The following is a 14,249-nucleotide window of genomic DNA, read 5'->3' as shown; positions in this document are numbered from 1 at the left end:
ACAGGCTAGGGGACCTTGTCTTTTTTGATATCTTTAGACACATGGATGACAGTTTTTACAGTAAACAATATTTTATTTAAAAAAATAATAATTGTTATATAATTGTCACAAGCACCTTTTTTTGGCACCAAGTGCTTCTGTGTGTTCAGTGTTAAGTCGTCGTTTTTTTTTTTTTTTCTCTTGACTCGAGATACCATGTGTCAGTAGAGTTTCATTTGATCTTGACCTTGTTCTGATCATATGAAGAACTGATTAGATCACAAAAACAAACAAAAAAAAAACAGAACCTCCATTTAAACACAAAAACACTTTTGAAAAAGGCTGAAAGTTTTTCTTGTGCAAAAACAGCATTATACCAGGCACCATTTTAACAGGCACCATTATAACAGGCACCATTATAACAGGCACCATTATAACAGGCACCATTATATCCGGCGGTGGGGTCAGAAACAGCCGTCTGGCACGTGGACATCGACAAAGCAAATACTTTCAGCCAAAAGGCCGACACATGATCATAACGGTATATATTTCATCCAAGAGAGAAGCTGCGTCTCTCCAGAGCAGCTTCAAATGAGTCCCCCTGCCTCTTCGGGATGTTGAGGGGACACAAGTTAAAGAACCTGTCCAGGCCATGCATGACCTGGACTTGGCGTGGAAGGTCCTCCTCTTCAAAGGTGAGGTTCTCGAGGAGCCACTTCTCCATTTCTGCTGAGTTCTGGACGTGCTGACGGGGGGGGTTGCAGCGTGAGGGCGTGGGGGTAGAAAGGGCGCCGGCGGCAGCAACCCCCTTCCTGTCGTGCAGGACGATCCTCTCCAGAGACGAGCACCTGTCCTGCAGATGGCCGTGTCCCGTCTGCGGGCTGCTGCTGTGATTACGGTGCGACCGCTTCACGCTGTGGGGCTCCAACCGGATGAAAGTCCACTCATCGCTGGCTGCAGTTTCCTGCGACCCCTCCAGAACCGGCCAATCAGGACTCTCGTTCCCGTCTTCCACCACAACGGCAGGATTCTTCTCCAGGTCCAGGAGGATACAGTCTGAAGAGCTCATCTCGCTGCTGGCATCTTCCAACCCCTCGCGGTCCGCTCCGACCGTTCCCTGCATCTGGTTCGTGGTGCAGGGCTTCTCGGGCGAGTCGAACACCACCCCCCTCGGCTCTGGGCGCAGCGGGCGGAAGTGGGGGTTGGACTGGCCGGAGTGCGCGGGCTCGGGCTGCTGCATCATGAACTGCTGAACCGACTCGGGCACCACCACGCACCTCCACTCCCTCGGCGCGCTGAGGAGAGACGAGAAATGAGACGCGACCTCCCCCACGATGGGCACGATGGAGAGGGGGTTGAGGTATCTGATGAACTCTTTCAGCTCCTGGAACGAGGAGTGGTCTGAATATGGCACCACATACATGTTGGGGTGGTAGGAGATGATGGGCCGGCTGGTGGGAAGGATGGCAATGGTGGCGTGCTCCACGTTCCACTTCAACAGGTTGCCGGGCTTGATCTCTGATTGGTCCACCACACGAATTCGGCCGGCGCCAGGTTCACTGGTGAAGACGTTAGGAAGCCCCAGGGCCTCCAGGGTCTCCAAACGTTCAATGCTGACCTCCACCCATGTCTTAAACTCCATGGCCAGGTCAACCAGCAGAGACTCCTTTCCAAGGGAATACAAGCCTAAAAAAAAAAAAAGAAGGAGGTTTGGTTGTGCGTGTCTGTGTGCGAGAAGATAACATGATTGGCCACGAGAGAGGACCTCACCAATCACGACATTGTAGCACGGATGGCTGCGGATGATCTCCTTGATCTGCAGAGTGGCTTCATGCCGCGAGGGCAGGGATCGGGTGGGGTCACAGTTGGTGTTGTCCAGGTACAGCACGTCTATGGTGGTGCCTTTATGGAGGCTCGGCTCGCGGAACATCGACACCTCGTACCGAAAGTCCCCTAGGAACCAACGGCAGCCAATCAATTATTCTGTCCCATGAGAACAGGAGTTAGTATTTATGGCTTTCAGCTCATCAACTTCCAGTCTTATTCAATAGTGGGAATGTATATATTATATACAGTACAGGCCATATGTTTGGACAACTTCTCATTGGACGTGTTTTCTTTATTTTCATGACCATTTACGTTGGTAGATTCTCACTGAAGGCATCAAAACTATGAATGAACACGTGTGGAGTTCTGTACTTAACAAAAAGTGGAGACCTGGTCTCCACAGTCACCGGACCTGAACCCAATCCAGATGGTTTGGGGTGAGCTGGACCCCAACAAGTGCTAAACACCTCTGGGAACTCCTTCAAGACTGTTGGAGAAGCATTTCAGGTGACGACCTCTTGAAGCTCATCGAGAGAATGCCAAGAGTGTGTAAAGCAGTAATCAGAGCAAAGAAACTAGAATATAAAACATGTTTTCACTTATTTCACCTTTTTTTGATAAGTACATAACTCCACATGGTGGTGGCGTTATTGAAACATAACTATTTTCCTATTTGTGACCAATTTCAGCTAATAAACTTTTTGATGACATTTGCAGTTTCGGTTCAAATATCATCAGTGGTTAATTGAAGGATATATTACAAAGCAACCAGTATGTTTTATGAATCCATTTTGTTGTATCCTTCTACAATGACACTTTGAGAGCCGTTGAATCTTTTATTTGCTTTATTTTTTTTTATTATGCCGGTTGTTGATGCTCATTTTTTTTTTAAACTGTTTCCATTCCAAGCCTATTCCTCACCAGTGTATAATATGGTGCCGAAGTATCCTTGGAAAAGGAACATGACCGCTCCAGGGCAGTGGTTGGCATCAATCAGGGTGACCGTCATCCTTTCTTTGCCAATGTCATCAAGAGGCAGCAAGTGGGGCTCCCCAACCTCCAGAGGATGGATCCATCTCTCCTTGACCTGTGTTGTTTCCAAGGGGAGAAAAAACACACACAAACACACACACACACACACACACACACACACGGACCTTATGAGAAGATGGCAGGTGACAGGATATACAGAACAGGCCAAAAGTTTGGACACACCTTCTTATTCAATATGTTTTCTTTATTTTCATGACCATTTACGTTGGTAGATTCTCACTGAAGGCATCAAAACTATGAATGAACACATGTGGAGTTCAGTACTTAACAAAAAAAGGTGAAATAACTGAGAACATGTTTTATATTCTAGTTTCTTTGCTCTGATTACTGCTTTGCACACTCTTGGTATTCTCTCGATGAGCTTCAAGAGGTCGTCACCTGAAATGCTTCTCCAACTGTCTTGAAGGAGTTCCCAGAGGTGTTTAGCACTTGTTGGTCCAGCTCACCCCAAACCATCTGGATTGGGTTCAGGTCCGGTGACTGTGGAGGTCAGGTCTCCACTTTTTGTTAAGTACAGAACTCCACATGTGTTCATTCATAGTTTTGATGCCTTCAGTGAGAATCTACCAACGTAAATGGTCATGAAAATAAAGAAAACACGTTGAATGCGAAGGTGGACCGAACTTTTGGCCTGTACTGTATTCTGCGGAGAAGGAAGCGGCCCGCAACTCTGCCGCAACCCTCAGCAGGTTCGAATCCCGAGCAACTGAGGTGCCACCGTCCCCACACACCTCTGTCAAATACAGAGGACACATTTCACCGTGCGACTGTCACAATGACAACCACTTCACTCTCGCTTGCGTCCTTACCTTCAGCTTCAGCCTCAGCAGCTTGGCCGTGGTGGGGGAGCAGTAGATGGCGCGGCCGCTCCACGTCGACGTCAGGCCGCTGGTGTGGTCGCTGTGCATGTGCGACAGGAAGAACAGACGGACGTGGCTGCACTTGCGCACCTGCCAGCAGTCGACGGCCAGCGGCGTGTGCGGGATGACCTTCCCGTTCATCTTCCTCCTCCTCCTCCTCCTCCTCCTCCTCCCTCGAGGCGGAGCAGAGAGTTTATGCAACTCTTTCGCTCGATGAGATCACGAACGCACGGGTCTCACGTCATTTCCAAATAGCGAACGCATGTCCGCGAAAACGACGACAGTCGCCCGGCTAACAAAGAAGCAAAAGTGCATTAAAAACGATTCACGCGGCTCACGCCGTTTTGCCCGTTCGAAGCCATTAGGCGCAAATACGAAAACGGCGAGCGAGCCGCCGCCATCTACGCTGCAACACGCGTCCCACGTACGAGCACCGTGCGCAGTACAACCGTCAGGCCGGCAGCATCCACGCCCACCCCGCAGTTCGAAAAGTGCGCACAGCCGCTGCTGCCACTAACAAACATGGCGTCCGGCGTGCCGTAATACTTCTAGTATGCGCAGCCGCGAGAGGTACCGTAATGCCTCAAGAAAACATCCCCGAATCGCGATCTAAAAAAAAATGGATGTATATTATTCCTAAAACATGGCCGTGTCAAAATATTGATTGTGTTTGTTTTAGGCATATTTTGCTGCCTACAAAGTCAAATAAATCCATAATCTATTTAAGCATGTGATCAGGCGCTGTCAAACCAAGTGTAATATACTCAACTTCATTTTATCCAAAGCACGCCCTGGGGTGAGGCCTGGTTTGATGTAGGGCTCTCCAGGTCCCTTTTGCCTAAAGCGCCTTTTCAAGGATGTTTTTTTTTTTACAGAAAAGCACTGAATAATGGAATTCAGAAGCTCGGAGCTCCAGCTGTTTTCCCAACGTCTTCCAAATGCTGTGCAGTTCAGGTGTTGTGGGCATGAATGTGGTAAAAGCACCACGGGCACCTGTAAAGTGGAATACTGAAAATGTGTCACTAAAGTGCCCTCTAGTGCCTGACAAAGTGCATACTGACTGTCCTTTATGTGAATAACGGGATTTTGTACTTTCCTGATGTGTTCCATTGAGTGCCCTGATATGGCATTGGAGTGCCATTTTTAACTTGCATTGCATGCATGCTGCCCCTTGATCATCACAGGTCTCTCAAATTCCCTTTAGAGGACCTTCAGTGCCTATGGAATAACGCTGGCTGAATAAATGTCCCTGTTTTTGTGTGTCCCTGTATGCTTATCAATGTGGAAAATTGTCCAACTGGGTTCCCCTCCAATGAAGCCGACATTGGAATAAATATGAGGAAAAATGACCTACGTGCTTATGTGCACACGTCTCCAAAATGTAATATTTTGGATTTGGTTGAATTATGTTGCCCCTGCCCCTCAAAAAGCTTGTGCAACATTGCATATTGCTGGTGATTATTTTAGAAATGATATATTTAATACACTCTAGCTTGTGCCTTGTACACCCCAACCTCAAGGGTAGAACTGCCACTGATCATTGCTGTTGTGCTTCAGACCTAAAAGGAGCTGACCTGACATAGACACGCTGGCCTTAAGAGGAATCAGAGTGATGATGACAATGGTGCCGTTTGTATTTTTAACACCTGTTTTGTTCTCCAGGCAGATCTGTCTGAAGCGATCGAGTCACGAGAAGAGCTGTTTCATTTGCGTTGTTAAACCCCGAATCTCTTACATGTCCCCGCCAGGCCTGTTGGACCAGTGTCCGTGTGATGCTCCACACTGGGCATCATTCTGTTTTGTCCACTAGAGGCTGACACCACCATAGGGATGGTGTGATAACAAGGCCATGACCACCTAAGCCTGCACGGGGTTCAAATCTCAAGAACCCACGGACATTTACATCAAACAGATTATCTTGAAAGAATAAAAATACATTTAAAAAAGATTAAATGTCAGTTCTTTGACATTTCATCAACCACGTGGATTAAATGAAAGATTAGTAATCAAACCTTCTTTTTTGTGTATGCACAAATTGCCCCTTTCTGTGGACAGAATGGCATATTTTGAGAACCATAACAACCATGTACTGAGTTTTCTGTTGCCTAGCAACCACATGATAAGCTCCCATTCCACATATTTTTTTGCTCCATGCCTAATGGTCTCGGCCACCCCTCTCATTTTCAATTTTGACTGAACCCTCTGGAAACACAAAAGGAGGGGAGTTGGGAGAAGAACTGCAGACAGCTCCATTGAAGGACGTTCTAATGTGTGGACCTCTGAAAATCTCATATTAAGACACCCAGCAGGGGGCTTTTTATTCCTCCTGTAGTGTGCTCTGTGATCCGGTCAGGAGATGACACAGAGGGAGAGAGAGACTCATATCAGCGAGGGGCCAACATCACAATGCGCCTTCCTGCGGCGTTATTGCTCAGTGCTTTAGCAGGATCGGACGAAAACACACACCCAGCTGAGTGATTTCTGGCCTTTTTACAAGCCCAAAGCCACTTCTGCCTGCAGCAGATAAGGTCTTTTTTTTACGAGCATGTTGCCTACCTTGGCTGTTTACATCAGGACCTCCATCAAATACATAACACAACTGCTGGGTAACCAGAGGGGAGCAAGTCACATGGTCCCTGAATAAAGCGTCGCCATGAACATAGACGATCTCCGTGTATGAAGGACACACGGGTGACTAGAAAAGCACCTGGATCACACGGCAGAGTTTAATCTGGTTACGTTTCACTCGCACAGAAGTTCATGTTCACAGTAAACACCTTTACTGCTGCATTCAGGCTTGGATGAAAAAAGCAATATGAAATATTTTGTTTAAACTTAGAAAGAAATATATTTATATATATATATATTTTTATGTTGCTTTATTAATCTCGCATCACTGTAATTAATTTAAATTAAATCCATACATGATTAACTCACTCACTATCTGTAACCACTTAGTCTTGTTCTTCAGGGTCGCTGCTGTTGGAGCCCATCTCAGTTAGTTCAGAGTCACCAAGTCACCTAGCCTGCACGCCTTTTGGACAGCGGGCAGAAACCGGAGGACCCGGAGGAAACCTGCATCAACAAGGATTGAGCATGCAAACTCAAGGTGCCCACACAAGGTTGGAGCCAGGATCTTGGTAACCGCCGTGCCAACTTCAAGAAAATCAATAATCAGAAAATAATTTTCAGACATCTAGGAAGGATCCCCATTAATTATTAAGAGTGCAATAATTATGTGTCCAAAGTAATTGAAATAACCAGCCAGGCCAGCGATTTCTCTCATCATCGTGCAGTCGTGCCAGGAGTGGCTGGGGCCTGCGGTGACTGATTGTTTAGAACCTGTGTCGTGCTCGTCTCCCTGAATTCCGAAGCCATGGCACGTTCCAGCCGCGCCGTGACTCCACCCAGCTGATATCCGAAAGAGGCGAACAGCCGACGTCACGCGAACGGTTTCCTCCCTTTACGGACGTGCTATTCTCCAAGCGTGAAGGGTATTGATTTTTCTAGTGTATTTACAGCCGGAGTCCGGTTTCGGCATGATTTCATGTTTAATGATGACCGTAGTCGTGTGCCAGCTGTGCTCGTGTTATAGTTCGTCTCATATCCGTCATGTGGAATTGTTATTCGCACGTGCCCATGTGACGGGTGAGTAAAGAAGCCCTCTACTCATAAAGGCAGCTGTACGGCCTGGAAATGGCGGTCTTCCTATTTACAAACTCAGCAGCCTGTGGTCTAGATAAGCAGGAATATGATCATAAGCACTGAGTGTTGCATGTTTACAAAAAAATGTAAATAAATAAATTCACCCGCACCCCCGTGACATCAGGTTAGTGTCTGTTGGTACGTGAAATGGCACCAAACATCTGTTCATTGCATAAATGCACGACCTGGGGAGCTGGGCGTTAATTATTACCTGATTAAAAAGACACTCAATTCACAGAGATTGTCCCAAGTTATCCCTTTTGTGACTAAAGCATCATTTCAGATAAATGACAATAATTACGTATAATAATGTATAATTAGTATTGCGTGAAGTGCACAGGAAATCAACGTCACAACGTATTAAATATAAAACAAGATAAATGCAATCTGTTGGAAGTAGAAAATGACGTCTGTTGTTACATCAGCGGTATTAAAAGGGGCAGCAGCCAGAACCAGAGATGGATTAACGGCATCTTAAGTGCTTTTTTCTCTCTGCGAAATTGTAGTTTCTACCGTCGCCAATGAGCCGCGGCTCCGTCCTGCTGGCCGAGACGGAGCTCTGTTAACCCCGCTTCGTCCCCGCTGTGATGAATAAGCACACAGACGCTGAGTGGGACAGCGGAGACCAATGGGGCCGATCCGGCAGTCCTAACGTCAGCAGGCACCCATCCCTGGAACGCCTCGTCGGTGAGGTGCATCATGGGCCGACTGCATTTGTGCGTCATATATGTTCATATCGGGTTGTTATTTATGGGTTGTGTAGCATGACGACGGAAGATGAATTACAAAAAACATGCCTCCCAGAAAGGATGCAGAAATTGGTGGGCCACGCCCTGTTCAAGACACCATCGTGGTCAGCAGCATGTTGTTTGTCCAGGTCCATCCCTACTGTACATTCAGATTCTTCTAAGGGCCAGAGTCTCAGAGCCCCGGAGCAAACTCCGGAGCTCCTGACCGGTTCCTGGTCACATGTTGTGCTCCTGCGAAGGTTCTGGCCTGAGGTTGTTGGGCCTTTCGCTCGGCCGGCTTTCCAGAGGCGGAGACTCCTTGCAGCAGAAGTACTGCTTCCAGATCTTCAGGAACGCCACGCGGAACTTCTTAATGCGGAGGGCGTAGACTATGGGGTTGACGGCCGAGTTGCCGTGGGTGAGCAGGATGGCGATGTAGACCAGAAACGCGGGCTTTTGGCAGCTGGGGCAGAAGAGGGTGATGCAGTTGATGGTGTGAAGGGGCAGCCAGCTGATGGCGAAGAGAAAGAGCACGAGGGCGAGGGACTTGGCCAGGTTGAGCTCCTTGTCGTAGTACTTGTTGGGCTCGACGTGTCCCACGGCCACCTTCTTGTTGAGCTGCTTGTGGATCATGTAGAAGATCTCGGCGTAAATGACGAGCATGAGGAGCAGCGGTGGCAGCACCCAGCCGAAGAAGTTGAAATAGACCATGTACTCCATGCTGATGACGTTCTCAAACTCGCAGGTGATGACGAGGTCAGAGCTCAGCGAGCCGTTCTGGCTCTTCAGGTTCTCCAGGTTGTTCCAGCCCAGCATTGGGGTCAAGCCCACAATGAAGGCCACCGTCCAGCACACCACCACAGCTACTCCGGCCCGACGTGGCGTGACCACCCTTTTGTAGCTGTGAAGATAGAGCAGAAAGTTGAGATTTTGCAGTTTTCCACAAGACTCGTTACATAACAACACAACATTACAATCGTCCACATGAGAACGTTTTTCTCTAAAACTGGAAAATTTCTTTAGAAACCCCCCCAAAAAAACAAAAAGCATTCTCATGTGGACAGGGGACTAATAAAGCTATTTAATTATTGATGTCATAGCACACAGATTATAAGATTGTTCATGTATTTTTGTGTTTAAGGAAGTCTAAAACGATATATTTCTTTTGCTGACATGACAACTGCATGCCCACAAAGAGCACAAAGAGCAGTCAGCATGGGAATCATTCCCTTGTGTAAAAGTTCTGCACTCACCCACAATAGCTTCGTGTGCCCCTACAAAAGAAACATAATCTGGCCCGGACCTCTTCGGGTTTCTGCGCGAGTAGCTCTATCTGGTGGTTCTCCCTCATTTTTCTGTTGTAGCTGTTTGAACTATTCCAAGCACATTTGAATATTTCAGACGATGCAGGTTTAAAAGAACATCTTGGTTTTGTCAGATCCACCAGAAGCCCTCGAGCTGTTTTAGACTGACCTGAAAACGTCTGCTCAGCCTCCCTGCTGGCTTTATTATAATTCCACGGTAGATGAGACACAGCTCCATACATTACACTGTACCACAGGGACCTTGAAACAAAAGGTGCCTATTCTGCTCTATTTTGAGATAATCTTGGAATTCTTCTCTGGTGCAAGCAAGAGTTATCTTTGCAATCTCGTCTCTCCGTGGACTTATGGCATACGGTGAGATGACAATAAAGTTGACTGACTTATTTTATCCGAACAAGGCACCGGCACATTCCTCATTTTATACTTCAGCATTTTATTTCGACAGACTATGGAAGCGCTGTATGCTGTAGGAAGACTTTGGAACGTGTGTGCATTAGATACAGTAATGCCAAACAACTGACTAAACTAAATGGTTAAAGCAGGATTCTATAATGTAATTATCATTTAATAGTAAAAATTGCACTAAGATGGGTTCGACAGTCAAAACAGGGTTGATTTCACATCAGTGCTTCTCAAAATTTCACACACACCTTCCTGCTGCAAAGCCAACTTTCACCCACTGGCAAAACACGTAACTGTATTCAGGAATGTATTCTGTTACAATACATAAAATCTTCTGAATACTTTTGGAATACAAATGAAATGTATGTTTTTCACACGTGAAAAAGCAGCGCAGCGTCAATATTTCTTCATTTTGGATTACAAACTAGAGAACAGTGGCAGCCTAGCGCATAAGGAAGCAGACTCAAATCCCAAACCGGCAAGGTGCCACTTAGGTCCCCTTGATAAAGGTACCGTCCCCACACCGTTACATCCCTGCTTCAATGACTAATTTACATTAGTGCTTAACTAGAAAACTTTAAATAACTAGAAACCAAATTATCGGCACCCCTTCAAAATTGTGGATAAAAATAGATTTTTTCAAGCACGTGATGCTCCTTTAAACTCACCTGGGGCCAGTGCCACACCAAGCGTGGACAACAGGAAGAGGAAAAGAGAACAATCTCAAGGTTACAAGCCCTTTGTCCACAGTGCGCAACATTATCAAGAAGTTGGCAACCCATGGCACTTATCTCCCATAGCTAATCTCTCTGGGCGTGGACGGAAGAGAACATTTGATGAAAGGTTCCACGCAGGATAGTCCAGATTTACCAGACGTCCTTATCCAGAGCGAAGTTGCTGAAGCAAAGAGAGTGTTGGTGTGAAGCAAGAAGAAGTGAAGGACTGTGACCAGAAGACAAGACTAACTTAGACTGCCCAGACCTGTTTTGTGTGTGTTCTGTCCTGTTCTGTCCATGTCCTTGTTTGTAATAAACGGTTAGCCATAAGCATTGTCGCGTTGTTTTGGAGTTTCCAAAATGTCCCATTTGTTATGTCCCTGACCCTAGACCAGGGACATAACAGGCATGCAACCGAATAGTAAGTTAAGAGTGCCAATAAATTTGTCCAGCCCATTTTTGGAGTTTTGTGCGACATTATGTCAAATCTGCTCTTTTTCCCCTCCTGTTTTTGATTTGTTCCAATACACACGAAGGGAATAAATATGCGTAGAGCAAAACGTGTTCTGTGGGAAATTTTGGCCATGACTGAAATTATTACGAAAATGAAGCAACATCATGTGTGATTAATGTGTATTTTCTGGCACACTCGGCGGAATCCAGCGTCTCCTACACACCCTGTAAACTCCTTCTCGCTCGCAACCCACATTCCTTACCGGACACTGAGAAACACAGGAATGCGAGGTGGCAAAATCCACAGAATACCCACAAAATCTTGCATCGAGCTCGGAAAACCTGGCGTGGATTTCCTGTAAGATCAGGCGATCCCTTCGTGTGTATTGGAACAAAACGCTAAACAGGAGGGGAAAATGCAGATTTGACATAATGTCACACAAAACCCCAAAAATGGGCTGGACAACATGATTGCCGCTCTTAACTTACTATTTGGTTGCACGACCTTTGGGAAAAAATAACTGAAATCGGTGGCTTCCTATAACCATCAACTGGCTTCTCACACCTCTGACCTGGAATTTTGGACCACTCTTCCTTTGCAAACTGCTGGCGTCTTCCTCTTGTAGGGGCGGCGGTGGCCCTAGCGGTTAAGGAAGCGGCCCCGTAATCAGAAGGTTGCTGGTTAGAATCCCGATCCGCCGAGGTGCGACTGAGGTGACACTGAGCAAAGCGCCGTCCCCACACACTGCTCCCCGGGCGCCTGTCATGGCCGCCCACTGCTCACTCAGGGTGATGGGTTAAATGCAGAGGACAAATTTCACTGTGTGCACCGTGTGCTGTGCTGCTGTGTATCACATGTGACAATCACTTCACTTTATTCACTTGTAAGTCGCTTTGGATAAAAAAAAAAAAAAAAAAAAAAAAAACGTCCACGCAGCTCCAAATAAAATGGCCTTCCATTGATCAAAAATGAATGGACCTTTAACGCATCATCAGCTCCTGACAAACGTTTCGTTTGGTCACAATATGAGAGTGTGACACAGCGAGTCACCGACCGAGCGCTTGACGTACGAAGCCAGCAGCGGTGCTGCTGACGTGGGTGTGTCTCCCCCAGCCGGATGTCCCCTCTGCAGCTGGAATAACTGGGTCTCGTATTTTAAAACACAATTCTTTATTATTATTTGCTCTTTCTGCCACGCAACCACAAGTTATTATTATCTATCCATCATCGTGTATGAAATGTCTGTGAGGTCAGTGAGCTCCTCCACACGTCCCGAAGCGAGCGGCTTTGCCATCGTAGGCATGTGGAGGCCGAGAAGCCGGGCGGCCAGAAATAGACACAAAAGCGTCTGGCACGTCCTGCGCGGCGTATTTCATGTGCACGGCTTACCGCGCACGTTCCGGAACAACGGGACCGTGCCCTTCTTACCACGACGCCCGGAGTGTTAAACCAGAGCCAGGACTCGTGAATAAATGATTCCGACAAATGATTTAAGCGGGATTGAAATCCAACATATACATGAATAATTCAGGTGGGGGGGTTATGAGACAGGAGGCATCTTACTCACACGTTCAGCTAAAAGGAAAGAAGAAGAAAGAAAGAAAGAAAGAAAGAAAGAGCCGAGCCCTGCTGAATGTGGGACCAGAGCAAAGCCTCGTCCATTAATCAATGTAGAGAACGGTCCAGAAAATAAGATGCTGTTGCTAATGGCCTCTTTATTACCCCCGACCCAGTGATTACAACGTCCGAGTGACCCGTAATGACACGCCGCGCTTTTATGGCTAGAAGTATTAAGCAGTTAATTGACGACACCCTCCCGAGCCGCTTTTACCTGGTGGGGATCTTGACCCTCAGGTACCGGTCGATTGCGATGGCCAGGAGGGCGAGGATGGAACTTTGGGTCAACACCAGCACCATGCAGGCCACCAGCAGGCAGCTGTGGAAGTGGGTCTGCAGCCCGATGCTGATGGTGATGGCCAGGGGGATGACCAGGGCCCCCACCGCGATGTCGGCCAAGGCCAGCGACACGATGAAGCAGAAGGTGGTGTCCCTCAGAGACTTGTTCATCTTCACGGCCCACACCACCATCACGTTCCCGATGACGGAGGACAGGGCGATGGCCACCTCCATGCCGATGTAGAGGGCTTTGGAAGGTGGGATGGCTCCAGGCATGTTGGCGGTGGGTGTAAACTCCAGATTATAACTGGGGATTAGAGATCACTCCCCAAAATGCATCCCACGGCCCGCCGATCACTTCGTGAGGAATCCCGACACCGGCAAGTGACGGGACCGGTTAATTCCGAGAAAAGGGGGGTTTGTGCACCCTTCCGTCCCCACCTGCGCCCCGGAGCGTCGCGACTCCTCATCTGTTTTCTCCCTCTTACAACTCCCGGTCCGACCAGGCGGGGTCTATGCAATTCCCATCTTCCGTCTCCCCGATCGTCCGACGCGGCGCCCCGAAACTCGCCGCCCGCGCCCCCAACTCCTTTGTCCTCGTCCGACCGCCGGTCTTCAAGGCTCCGACTCCGGAGCGACTCCGACCGCGTCCCAGGTCCACCGGCGCCGACCCATCCGCTCCGCGCACCGCACCGCACCGCACCGCACAGCGCCGCGCCGCGTCCTTTTATTCTGACGCGCGCGTGCACGTCGCCCACGGGAGGAACGCGGAGCTGCGTGACGTGACGCGGCTCGTGGCGCCGTGGCGGGGAGCGGCGGAGATTTCCATTGGTTAATTGTGGACAGGCGGCGACGATTATCAATTATAGTCACGGCAAAGGTGAAATGTATCGATTCATATATGCAACTGTTGCCAAAGTGAAAATTGATCAAATCAATATTTTGTTCATTATAACAAAAGGAGCCCCCCTCTAGGGCAGCATTTTTTACAATTATTATGAATTCTGCGATAATTTAAAAAAAATCGAAAACGCCTTAAGAAACATGCGAAAACCCACTTGTTTAAAAAGTATTCCAAAAACGAGTCTGACACCAACACGCACACACAATGACAATCACTTCAACAAACCGCATGCACACAAACACTTTTTTTCGTCCAGCACTTAACGATTTCCCTGCATGTTCTATTCCTGACAAGTTCGGCCTTTTCGGGGCTCTTAGTTTTGTAAACTCAAAATCTATGGAAACCGAATGAGAATTGCTGGTGTAAAGTAAAGTAAATATCCATACCACAATAACATACA

The 14,249-nt window shown here is 47.7% G+C and overlaps 2 protein-coding genes across 3 annotated transcripts; both read right to left on the bottom strand.

The window, feature by feature from the left end:
- Window positions 1–292: 292 nt before the first annotated feature.
- On the bottom strand, window positions 293–4,574 carry dclre1b (DNA cross-link repair 1B). Of its 2 annotated transcripts, XM_028994018.1 has the most exons (5): window positions 3,669–4,574; window positions 2,728–2,893; window positions 1,750–1,932; window positions 1,401–1,665; window positions 293–1,274 (listed from the first exon to the last, which is right to left on the bottom strand). In XM_028994018.1, the coding sequence occupies exons 1-5, from the start codon at window positions 3,858–3,860 to the stop codon at window positions 530–532; spliced, it is 1,551 nt and encodes a 516-aa protein (XP_028849851.1). In that variant the 5' UTR covers window positions 3,861–4,574; the 3' UTR covers window positions 293–529. The 2 variants fall into 2 exon arrangements, with proteins under 2 accessions (XP_028849851.1, XP_028849850.1); XM_028994017.1 differs by having other exon boundaries at window positions 293–1,665.
- A 1,952-nt stretch (window positions 4,575–6,526) lies between these two features.
- adora1b (adenosine A1 receptor b) lies at window positions 6,527–13,689 on the bottom strand. Its single transcript, XM_028993822.1, has 2 exons — window positions 12,881–13,689; window positions 6,527–9,053 (listed from the first exon to the last, which is right to left on the bottom strand). The coding sequence occupies exons 1-2, from the start codon at window positions 13,219–13,221 to the stop codon at window positions 8,390–8,392; spliced, it is 1,005 nt and encodes a 334-aa protein (XP_028849655.1). The 5' UTR covers window positions 13,222–13,689; the 3' UTR covers window positions 6,527–8,389.
- Window positions 13,690–14,249: the final 560 nt, after the last annotated feature.

This window comes from Denticeps clupeoides, chromosome 10 (assembly GCF_900700375.1).
Source record: "Denticeps clupeoides chromosome 10, fDenClu1.1, whole genome shotgun sequence".
Classification (NCBI taxonomy): Eukaryota; Metazoa; Chordata; class Actinopteri; order Clupeiformes; family Denticipitidae; genus Denticeps; species Denticeps clupeoides.
Note: the sequence above shows the minus strand (reverse complement) of the source record. Positions and strands in the feature narration are given on the sequence as shown.

Excerpts from the sequence above, each read along its gene's own strand:
- dclre1b (XM_028994017.1), bottom strand. The coding sequence starts at position 3,860 with ATGAACGGGAAGGTCATCCCGCACACGCCGCTGGCCGTCGACTGCTGG. Across the intron at positions 2,894-3,668 it reads TGCTGAGGCTGAAGCTGAAG|GTCAAGGAGAGATGGATCCA; the intron begins GTAAGGACGCAA and ends GAAACAACACAG. Across the intron at positions 1,933-2,727 it reads CGGCACCATATTATACACTG|GGGACTTTCGGTACGAGGTG; the intron begins GTGAGGAATAGG and ends GTTGGTTCCTAG.
- adora1b (XM_028993822.1), bottom strand. The coding sequence starts at position 13,221 with ATGCCTGGAGCCATCCCACCTTCCAAAGCCCTCTACATCGGCATGGAG. Across the intron at positions 9,054-12,880 it reads AGGGTCAAGATCCCCACCAG|CTACAAAAGGGTGGTCACGC; the intron begins GTAAAAGCGGCT and ends CTATCTTCACAG.